Source organism: Cupressus sempervirens, chromosome 9 (genome assembly GCF_028749045.1).
Source record: "Cupressus sempervirens isolate cs-2001-9-10 chromosome 9, ASM2874904v1, whole genome shotgun sequence".
NCBI lineage: Eukaryota > Viridiplantae > Streptophyta > Pinopsida > Cupressales > Cupressaceae > Cupressus > Cupressus sempervirens.
The window spans coordinates 383,924,199-383,936,237 of record NC_143126.1 but is presented as its reverse complement, the minus strand read 5'-3'; the positions used below and the strand labels follow the sequence as shown (position 1 = coordinate 383,936,237).

Sequence of the window (12,039 nt, the reverse complement as noted above, 5' to 3'; positions counted from 1 at the left end):
TCAAGATACAAAGTTCTTCCCTTAACATTTCCATATCGATATTCTAATATCTTGCAAAACATGTATCTTCTTCTTGCCATGGTTTTAAGAATGTTTATATCATCTGCAGGTGCTGACGAAACATGCTAACACAACCACTATGGTGTAAATGGCATCCTTTATATGTTTCAACTTAAGTGTATTGCAGATTCATTTAAAACAAAGAGTTGTGCGCCAAAGAGGAATGGTACCATTGAATTCCTGAAAAATCTTCCACTGCAATTATTTACTGAGCTCCATAGCTATTATTTTCAATACAACTGTAGAAGTCCGTGACTTGATAATTTGAATCATTTTCCAGTACTCTTCATTGCTGTTTTTATAAAACTAGTCTAGAACATACACGCTATTTAGCACTTTCTTGAGGTCGAACTTTTCTCTGATACCATGTTTTTTGTCTCTAGTCTGAAATTGTCGATTTTTAGAGAGAACACATTTATCAAATTTCGATGTCTTTTCTCATTCAATCGGTCAATATAAATATAGAACTCAAAGGGTATAAACATGAACATACATGACAATTTGATGAGTATTCTCATTAAAGAGATACAATGCCTGGACCTAATTAATTAAATGATCCGATTATGATCGGGTATTAAGCCCTATGTTTATCAAACATGTTAATGTGCAACAAGATAAATATTTAGGCCCTCAATCTGATGAATAAATAGCATCATTTGCTCGATGCATTCAAGATCAAAATAATTAGGAGTTTGTAACCTGATTCTAAGAGAAAGATAATCGAATATTAGTCCTTGGTTTGATCAGATTTATATTTGTATGAATTCTGACCGACGCTATAATTTCTCAACACGAGGTATGGGTTACCTATTCTTAATTATCCTGTTCAAGACTCTATAGTCAATGCACATCTGCATGGTTCCATCCTTTCTCTTCACCAATACCACTAAAGAGGTAAAAGGGATCTTGCTTGGCCTTATGTGAACCATTTCTAACAAGTCCTTGATAGCCTTCTCTATCTCATCTTTATACCTTTTTGAATGCTTATAAGGAGTAGTCATAACTGGTTTTGCACTTTCCTCTAGTTCTATTATGTGTTCGATACCGCTATCCAATGGGATACCACATGGAATGTCACTAAAGACCTTGCTGTATTTATCCACTAGCACCTTAATCTCAGGCTGAAAACTCCTCTTTTGCTGTCCCAAACCAGTTGGTTTGATTACACATTCTGGTGCCCACTCCACTTGATCATACTTCATTATTCTTTCCATTCTTTTGAAGGACACTATTTTTGGAGTACCATTTTCCATACCTCTAAGGAGAACCTTCTTCCCTTCAACTTCAAATTTCATTTCCATTGTTTGCAAATTTATCCTAAACTTACCAAGTGAATGAAGCCATTGGATGCCAAGCATTGCATCAGTTTCTCCAATACTAACCACATAGAAGACATGCTTCAATTCATACTCACTTGGATGAATGCATAAGTTTAGTTCCTTACGTGTACATGTGAGTGTAAATCCATTAGCAACCATAACTTTGAAACCTTCGCATTCTTCATTCCTTAATGCCCTTCTTGCTACAATGCCTTCATCTATGAAATTGTGTGTTGCACCCTTGTCTATAAGTGTGACTATTCATTGTCCATATGTAATGTTCCCAAGATGATCTTGGCTGTAGCCGATCTTAACCCAAAGGCAATTTCAGTCCGAAAAGGATATCAATCCGAAGGGAAACTTGACCCGAAGCAGATCTTGACCTAGAGGAGAACTTGATCTGAGGGAAAACTTCGTCCAAAGGAAAATTCAGTCCAAAGGAGAAGCCGATCCGAAGGAGAACTCTGTCCGAAGGAGAAATCGGTCCGGAGGGGAACTCTGTCCGAAGGATAGTATCTAAGGGAAGGTATTCGAGGGAGAGAACTTGAGGGAAAGTGCCCGAGGGAATCAACTGAGGGAAAGTTTTGATGCCACGGCACTGTATGAGCAATGTGTTGAAGGGAAAGAGTTGGAGATGTCGAGGGGAAGATATAATTCACTAATTCACCAAATAATAATTAAACATAGAAACGTAGGCCAACATAGAGATGTAACAATTCATTTCCAAAATCCAAATATTATATTTGATAAACAAAGATGGCACTCTAGATGTTGCAGATCCGAAGCAAAGAAATACAATGGACAAAATAGGGTGAGGGTTGATTCCCACCGAAACTGCAAGAGTCAAGTAGGGAAGATCTCTCACAATCGAAATGGAAAATAACACAAAAATCCAATAGGAATTTGAATACAATAAAATAATCCAAATGGCATGCATAAAATAACCTACAAAATGGCCTTATAAAGGGGCTATGGGGAAGCTTCCCAAAGGATTACAAAAATGCTGACATGCTGACAAGTTACAACAAAATAAAATAAAGAGTGGGCCCCTTTATTAATTAATTAAATAAGTCCTTGTGATATTATTTGATTTTTAGGATCATTTAATTAATTAACCTAATTAAATATTTAATTAAAAATTGGGGACATTACAAATCCTTGCCTCCCAAAGATTGCTTGCCCTCAAGCAATCTGCAAACTCCAGGATCCAAACCAAGCACAGATGTGGATAGCTATATCTATTGGAAACTCCATTCTTCTTTAGGATCACATGAGCATAATTGAATTCACTTCAGATGAGTAGACCACCACCGGACCTCCGCTACGCCACTTTGATATAAACAATGCTATGTCCAAAACCACCAAGATCCGATGGAAACCATTCATGAAACACATCAGGGTTCCAATCCAAAACCTTCATGTAATCATCAATGTCCTTAGCAACTTCATAGCCCATGTAGACCCTATTATCTTTATGAGGAAGCCCTTCACATGGAAGAATTGTAGTCATGCACAACTTAGGCACAATTGAAGGATAAACTCCATATTCAACCAATTGTGGTTGCTCCTGCAAGGAATCATCGGTAGCATCTCCATGAAGTTGAATAACTACTGGTAGAGCTTGCTCATTTAGAGGATCACTGATAGCATAGTTTAAAAAGCCGGCGATATATCGCCAAAATCGCGGATTATCGCGCGTCTAAAATGTGGACGAATTAAACGCGCATTATATCGGGTCCGAGTTTTTAATAAACTCGCAGCGGTTTCTATCACAATATATCGCGAATAAATCTAAAAAGCGGCGGATTAATTCGTTGACTGGGGTCAAAGAAAATTAGGTCTTTTCAACTTTTGGCCGCGCCTTTACATACGCCAAAAAGAGCCAAAAAGAGCGCCGTCGCCGTGAATCGCAATCACTGATAGCAGTCGGGACTTGGGATAGCAATCGCAGTCGCAGTGATAGCAAGGTCTTCAAAGTTCAAACTCCCATCGCCGTGATTCCAAGGTAGCCGCAGTTGGAGGTCAGGATTTGCTCTGCAGTCTGCCGCGTCTTCTCTCCAGGTAGGGTTTCGGGTTCGTTTTTAATTTTTTTTTGCTGATTTAATATTTGAATTTTTCGTTTTCCATAGTTCATTGTGATACTATATTAAATTTTAATATATATTATTGTATTTAGTTAAATAAAAATTATTATAAACAGATTACAAACGTATTCTTTTTTATTTGGATTAAATGTATTACAAATGTATTATTTTTTATTTGGATTAAATGTAATATATAATATGTATTACCAACAAATTAGAATATAATAAATTAATAATAATATATAATAATAAAATTTTAAAACAATAACTTATAGTCTTATATATAATAATAAAATTAATAAATATAAAACTTAAACTTATATATAATAATAAAATTATAAAACAATAACTTATATATAGTAATAAAATAGTATTAGTGTAAATTTAACTTTTATATAATATTGTTTTATTATTATATAAATATTCGACTTTAATATTTACTATTTACTATATTTTACTATTTCACTATTTTACTAAATATTAAATATTAATCGCTGTAATGTAAAATTGTAGCTTATTAAATTTTAAAAAAATTAGCAGATACAAGATAAAATATAAAATCTAAATTTAAGTAAGGATATTATTTAAATGTGATTTGTGCTTTATAGATTCATACTATTTTATAAATTGCTACAAATTGTGTTTGATCTTAAACTAATCTAATATTTGATTTTTCATTTTTGTAACAGGATGACTGGTGGTGGCAGAGCAAAGGACCCTTTATGGAAACATGGTATTGCAGGAGCAAACAAAGGAGATATCCAGTGTATCCATTGCTTTAAATGCATGACTTCAGGGATAAGCCGATTGAAATAGCATCTTGCAAAGATTCCATGCAATGATATTACACCGTGTCTAAAGTGTCCAGAAGAGGCTACAAGAGAGGCTATGGCAAGCCTTCAACAATATGCACAAAGTAAGGCAGCAAAAAAGAGGATATTCGAGGCCATGGCAGCCCCAATGGAGACTTTTAGTTCTACAGGATCACAAACAGGTGGAGAAAGTTCTGCTTCTATTGGGCCTCGGATACGGGGATCGGGAAGTGTGAGTGGGTCTTTAGCAGATTTTTGGGTTCCACGTAACACTCCTGGTGCTCAACCCGGCTTACTAGGTACTGCATGGAACAAAGAGATGCACGAACAAACAAAAGTGGCAATTATGAGATTTTGGGTCCGGAATAATCTTTCCTTCAATGCTTTATGCAGTCCATATTGGGATCAAGTGGTAACTTCCATTTCTTTGTCTGGTAAGGGGTTCAAGTCCCCAACTCCCTATGAGGTGAGTGGGCCGTTGTTAGATGACGAAGTAAGAAACATTCATCAACTTGTGGAAGAGCAAAGAAGAGTTTGGGAACAGAAAGGTTGCACTATTATCTCTGATGGGTGGACCGATGGCAGGAATAGGACACTCATCAACTTTCTAGTTGCTTCAGGGGGGCAGTTGGTATTTCTAAAATCAGTTGATGCCTCTGATCAAGTGAAAAATGCAGAAAATTTGTGTAACATGTTGGATGAGGTGGTAATAGAAGTGGGAGTGGCTAATGTCATCCAGATTGTGACTGATAATGCAGCTGCGTATGTGGCAGCCGGTAGACTTCTGATGGAGAGACATCCTACATTGTTTTGGAGCCCTTGTGCTGCCCATTGTCTCGACTTGCTTCTTGAGGATCTAGGGAAACTGAGCTGGGTGGAGAAGGTGGTTGAAGATGGAAGGAATATTGCGAAGTACATCTACAATCATACATGGGTCTTGAGTCTTATGAGAGAGCACACTAGTGGTAAGGATCTTGTACGAGCAGGGGTCACACGCTTTGCTACTAATTTTCTAAATTTGCAAAGCATATCAGAGACATTGTTAGACCTCAGGCGCATGTTTCTTGATAAGAAATGGTTAGAGAGTCCTTATGCCAAGAAGCCTGAAGCAGAGAAGATTGTGAGGATTGTGTTTGATAGTAGCTTTGAAAAGCTAATGAAGGAGACCCTCAAAGTAAGTTTTCAAATCTTAATTGATGATTTAAAATTTAACTTTGAAATATTTTCATTCATTGGCTGATTTTGTATGTCTTATTATGTCTAGGTATCAGAGCCGTTGGTGAAGGTTCTACGAATTGTGGATGGGGATAAAAACCCCATGGGGTTTCTATATGAGGCTATGGATAGCGCAAAAGAGGCCATTCAACACTTGTATAGGTCAAATGAGACCAAATATAGACCCATATGGAACATCATTGATCGTAGGTGGAACCGACAACTCCACCAACACATTCATGCAGCTGCCTACTACTTGAACCCCAAGTACTATTTCTCCAACACTTTTAAAGCAGATGCAGAGGTTCAAATTGGCTTGGATACATGTATTCGAAGATTGGTTGCTGATACGGACCTCCGAGACATCATACTTGATGAGTTGCAGAGCTACAAGAGGGAAGAGGGGCCATTATTTTCTTCTCCTGATTGCAAGCGTAGGAGATACACCTTGCAGCCAGGTAAAAAAGAACTTGCGTTTAATTTTATCATACCATTTATTTCGCTCGTGAAGTTTATTGGAAGTTTTATCGCATCATAAATGATTTTTTTAAACCTTGCAGATCTGTGGTGGGAAGATTATGGTGCCACAACGCCTAATCTTCGACAGCTTGCCATTCGAATTTTATCGCAGCCTTGTAGTGCTTCTGGCTGCGAGAGAAATTGGAGTACTTTTCAAGACATACACACAAAGAAACGTAATAGGTTGACCCAAAAACGCCTAAATGACTTGGTCTATGTGAAGTACAACCTTCTCTTGCACGAGAAGGTGAAAGGGCAAGCTTCATATGCAGCACTAGACTTGGATGACATTGATCCATATTCAGCAGATTGGATTGCTCCTCCTGATGGTGAGGGTGTAGATGAGGATGTGGGCGAACCTTTATTGACAGATGAGCAGCTAGCTGAGTTTGAGATGGAGGCAGATGACTGGGATGCAGATGTGGCAGCACATGAGGTGGAACCTGAGCTTGGTCATCCATCAGAGGCTTCTGTGGAGCGTGAGGCACCTACTAGGGCACCTGTTGAGGATGCTGCTACGGCAACTACTTCAACACCACTCACCCAGCAGCAACAATCTTTTTTGAGTTTTACTCGTAGACGCAATTTATGATTGCTACTTTTAGTTTTCATTGATACTGAAACTTGAACTTAATATGTATTCAGAAGTTGTAGTTTCAAACTTTCATGGAGTTTGATTGCTATATGTATTGAACTTATTTATATTTTGATGTTATACTTGTTTTTCAGTTTATGATTCTAATTTCTATTACTATGTTGATCCGCTAAGTTTTAATTGCTATGAAATTATGAATTATTGTTTAACTTAGAACTTTGCTTCATATATGGTAGATATCTCAAATCATTATATGTTCTACAAATTTAGTGTGTATGTTACTCTGTATGCATTTTTAAGAATATTTTAAGAAATTGTATATTTTCAAATGTTCGATAAAAGTGCCGATTTATTGCCGAAATTTTTGCCGAGTTTTTGCCGATTCCGATATTTTCGAAATTTTTGGGTCAGCCGAGATATTGCCGATACCGAATTTTTAAACTATGACTGATAGGACCTTAATTTTTATCTTCTTCACCTTTTTCGTCATCTTGAACTTTTAGGTACACTCCACTTGTAGGCATAGAAACAAATTCTTGCAAATCCTCATGTGACTCTTCATTTCCCTCATCACTCTGATTGCTATCACCAACCTCCTCAACCTTGTGCAAATGGGATGTTAATTTTTCTTTGCAATGCTTAAATACATTATTGACCAATCTACATGCTGCCATAGAAGGGACACATTCTAGATTATGAACAACCCATAACATAGATATGATATGTTGGGATATTTCATCCATCTCTTCAATGCATGAAATCATAAGTTTCTCCATAGCAATTGAAACAAACCCTGGTATCATGACACTCCTTGATTGTGACCAAGAATTGATGAAACATATCATGGATCAAGTCTTGCAATTCTAGATCTAAGAGGAGGTTACCTACTTGGACATTTGCACAATTCTCCAATATTGTAAATCTCTTACCAAATGGATCACCACTAAAGTCATTAAGGCTCTGAAAGCTGTCAACGATCAAATGCAATATCTCTATCATGGTGTTATCATCATACGGTGATCTAGGAAGCGAAATTCTAAAGATCTCACTAAGACATGTTGTAGCTCCCAACCTTATTTCCTTGTCATGGTGTCTCAAAAGCTTGGGTTGACTTAAGGCATCCTTAATCGGCGAAAGGGTCCTCTATATAAATCTTGAAGGTAATTGGTCTACCTTACACAAAAATACTTCCAATATATCTAATGGAAGATCAACACACTCACCGAGCTCTTTGCCAATCTTTTGTAGTGCCTTTATCCACCACTCTCCATTGCTGGTGGCCATAGCATGATTTGATTCCCAAAGTCTCTCAATCATCCCAAAAGGTTGGCAAGATCATCAGCTCTGCTACCAATGTAATGTTCCCAGTATGATCTTGGCCGTAGGCGATCTTAGTCTAAAGGCAATCTCAGTCCTAAAAGGATATTGATCCGAAGGGAAACTCAACCTGATGGAGTACTCGACCCAGAGGAGAACTCGATTCGAGGGAAAATTCCGTCCAAAGGAAAACTCGGTCCGAAGGAGAACTCGGTCCGAAGGAGAAGCTGGTCTGAAGGAGAACTCCATCTGAAGGAGAACCTGGTTCAAAGGAGAACCCGGTTTGAAGGAGAACTCAGCCTGAAGGAGAGTACCCAAGGGAAAGTATCCGAGGGAGAGCACCTAAGGGAAGGTCCCCAGAGAAAGTGCCTAAGGGAAAGTGCCCAAGGAAATGTTCTTGAGGGAAAGTGCGCAAGGAAAAGTTCCCGAGGGAAAGTGCTTGAGGGAAATACCTGAGGGAAAGTGCTCGAGGGAAACACTTGAGGGAAAAGTCTGATGCCATGGTATTGTTTGAGGAATGTGTTGAAGGGAGTGACCTGGGGATGTCGAGGGGAAGATATAATTCACTAATGCACCAAATAATAATTAGACACGGAAGCATATGCCAACACAGAGATGTAACAATTTATTGCCGAAATCCAAATATTATATTTGATAAACAAAGATGGTGCTCCAAATGTGCTAGATCCGAAGCAAAGAAATACAATGAATGGAATAGGGTGAGGGTTGATTCCCACCGAAACTGCAAGAGCCAAGTAGGGAAGATCTCTCACTTCGGAAATGGCAAACAATACAAAAATCCAATAGGAATTGGCATACAATAAAATAATTTAAATCGCATGCATAAAACAACCTACAAGATGGCTTTATAAAGGGCTTCGGGGAAGCTTTCCGAAAGATTACAAAAATGTCGACAGACGACAAGTTACGACAAAATAAAATAAAGAGTGGGCCCTTTTATTAATTAAATCAATTAATTAAATAAGTTCTTGTGATATTATTTTATTTTTAGGACCGTTTAATTAATTAACCTAATTAAATATTTTATTAAAAATTGGGGACATTACACCATACAACACACCTGTAACTCTGAAAGAGCCAATTTCCTACAAGCTGGTTAATTGTTCCATGCAACTCTTCTTTCCATGCTCTTTTTCCGACTCTTCTGATGAGGATTCTCATTCACTAGAGTTGGATTCAGTCTGCTAATCTGAATTATCAGAACATGATTCAAGGGCTGTAAAATACTCTAACTGTTTCTCTTTTGCCTTTAGAGCACACTTATGAGTTAGGTCCCATGGTTTGCTATATTGGGAACATAGTTTCTTCTTTTTAAGGTCATTTAGTTGCTCATCGTCTAATCTGGTCTGTGCCTTCTTTGACTAATCAGAATCTTTATGTGAGCATTTTTAATCTTTTTCCTTGTAGTGGAGGTTTCTTGGAAAATACTTACTCCTTGAAGTTGATGCATCTATTTCCCTTACTCTTTTGATAGCATCCTAAACACTTGTTGCACTTAACCTAGCCTCTCAAAGGTTCGGAATTAACCCATTTATGAAAAGCACCGCTCTCCTTCTTTCTAAGATATCTGTTACTGAAACTGAAAGCCTTTGGAAACCTGAAATGAAACTTTCTATAGTTCCCCATTGTTTCAATTGAGCCAACTCTTTGAAATCTAGTTTCAGATCTTTTTTGGTAAAATGATCTGAGTTTCTCCATAAATTCAGCATAGGATACAATCTGCTCATGGCCTAAAGCAATTAATCCATGATACCACTATTCATGAGCACTGTCTTCCAAATGCAAGGTTGCATCTTTTATTGCCTCATCTTGTGCTATTGGCTTAAGTTGGAAAAAGATGTTTAATTTTGTACCCATGGTCTCACTATAATTTTTCTTGACCCATCAAAAAAAGGAACAGCTACTTTACCAACTGTTCATTGTAATTCTTGGTATTAAAACCTTCTTTCATTTCCTCTGCGCGGTCTATTCCTTTCTCTGAAAACTATGTAATCTGGAAAGGACATCTCATCTTGAAAATCCCTTCCTAATGCTTGCAAATCCATCCAGACCTGTCTATGAAACTCTTGATTAGTTTGTTCATTCTTAGGCGGTGGATTGTTGGCATTACAAAAAGTAGGCATTGATGGCCTCAAATGGACTGCAGATCCAGAAGCTCCTTTCTATTCATGCCATTTGTAGTAGAATTCTGTCCTTGATTTCCATTGTATCCTTGGTTCCTAGTATTGCAATGTTCCCATTGTTTCCTGTGTTACTGTTATTCCATACTAATAGAGTAAGTATTGGAGTCATTTGTTGTTGAGATTGACGTTAACATATTCATCATTTCCCTTTGGTCCTCGCCAACTCCCCTAAAACATTTTCGATTCCACTGTTATTATGAGCATCCTTGTCCATTGCACCTATTTGAAAAAAAGACAGTTCGATCTGTGGTTGTTGGTCCAAGCTAGGATTTGAAATTTTCCTTCGTAGATAATAGTGATGTGTTGATGGACACATAACACCCAATTGCTCAAGAGCTTAACCAGCTCTAATACCACTATAATGGGCTACCACCCTTTCTCACCAACTTTAACAACAATTAGATCATTCATTTATTTTAATAGTAAAGGAAATGCGGAAAATAGACCAACCAATGACATAGAATAATCAATAACGGAGTAGATCAACGATTTTGCATGTATTCAAAAAATGATGAACCTAGTCAATGTTGCTGTCATTTTAACAAGATTTCTGGAAATATCAGTTCATCATTCCTGTCTCAACACTAATGTTGACACTGCTATTTTTTGGCTATCTATCTGTAGACTAAAAAAAAAACTCTAATACTTCTTCCTACATATCTGCAAGCCTGGAAACTTCATCATGTCCCATTGAGACTAGGCCGAGTATGGCTTAGACACCCAAGTTTGGGTGTTGTTCCAACTTCCTTGCTCCATTTTGTGGACACACCTCCCTGGACGATGCAACTTGTTTTGAATACTTTCAACTTTCCTTTATGCTTGGCTATGGATCCATCAAGTGCCACTGAAAACTACTAAATCTTAATGATGATGCCTTCTCAATTGTCAATGTCCCGCAATGGGTCAATATTTAATAAAGCTGACATTGCTTGCAGTTACTCATACCACCTGTGGTATCCCATGACATATTGAATTAAGTTTGAGGCTTTAACCCTCCTAACTTTGCACACTACTTGATTCCTTTTGCCTTCCCCACAACCTTTCTTGATAGCATGTTTGTCCAAAGACTTTCCTCAACAAATGACAATTCTCTGAGATGGTCTCAGTGTGCTGATGAAAAACTTGTTGTCCATCACTCATTTTAGCAGCAGCGAACTTCTAAAACACCAACTTGTTTCTTAAATTGCAATATTCCCTGATGAAAGTCAGCTTGTCTTGCCAGTCATTTGGATTGCTGCCTTCAAAAATCTCTTCCTATCTTGAGTAATTTTTCAATATTGAAGATAGAGCTTCTTTGACGAGACTCTTTGGAAACAAAGTCGGACCAATATAGTTTTGAACCTATAATATCCCTCACCTGGCTATATCTTAAATCTCTCTAATCTTTACCAATTTTACACTGATCATTTTGTTTGTTTTTGGGCCAACATTTTGCAAACGAATTCTTAAACAAAATATGCTAGCAAAATCAGATGTAATTAATCTAGGAAATTTTCTAAATGAACTGCAACTAAAATTTCAAAGCTAAATGCTCATTGAAATTTATTTTGCACTTATTACATCAAACTCAATTCTTGTGCAATTACAATAATTTGATAGTAGTTCCAGCTGCAACTAACTAATTCTACCCTTGCATAGAAAAATTACATATGATAAAGAACCTGATTTTGCACTTGAGCAATTCAATATGCCAATGCAACCATAATTAACAAGCAATTTCAATGCAATACAAATGATTAAAGGAACCTGATTGGTCTGCTGCATAATACAATGCAAGGAGAGACTCCCTTTGAATGCCGCTTCAATTCCCAAGCATGATGTTGATTGTAAATTAGGTGTAAGTATTTGCAAACCTTGATACTACCAATACGCTGGTCACAGTCCCTTGGTAGCATCCCGATTTGTGATGCTGAT

At 37.4% G+C, this 12,039-nt stretch overlaps 2 protein-coding genes across 2 annotated transcripts in view; both read left to right on the top strand.

Moving 5' to 3' along the window:
* Positions 1–12,039, top strand: part of ABP1 (endoplasmic reticulum auxin binding protein 1) — a 189,366-nt gene that overhangs the window by 10,856 nt on the left and 166,471 nt on the right. The gene's annotated exons all lie outside the window — the stretch shown is intronic.
* LOC149538871 (uncharacterized) lies at positions 4,193–6,685 on the top strand. Its single transcript, XM_089800235.1, has 3 exons — positions 4,193–5,449; positions 5,540–5,948; positions 6,051–6,685. Exons 1-3 carry the CDS (start codon positions 4,352–4,354, stop codon positions 6,599–6,601), a joined length of 2,058 nt encoding a protein of 685 aa, XP_089656361.1. The 5' UTR covers positions 4,193–4,351; the 3' UTR covers positions 6,602–6,685.

Excerpts from the sequence above, each read along its gene's own strand:
- LOC149538871 (XM_089800235.1), top strand. The coding sequence starts at position 4,352 with ATGGCAAGCCTTCAACAATATGCACAAAGTAAGGCAGCAAAAAAGAGG. Across the intron at positions 5,450-5,539 it reads TAATGAAGGAGACCCTCAAA|GTATCAGAGCCGTTGGTGAA; the intron begins GTAAGTTTTCAA and ends TATTATGTCTAG. Across the intron at positions 5,949-6,050 it reads GAGATACACCTTGCAGCCAG|ATCTGTGGTGGGAAGATTAT; the intron begins GTAAAAAAGAAC and ends TAAACCTTGCAG.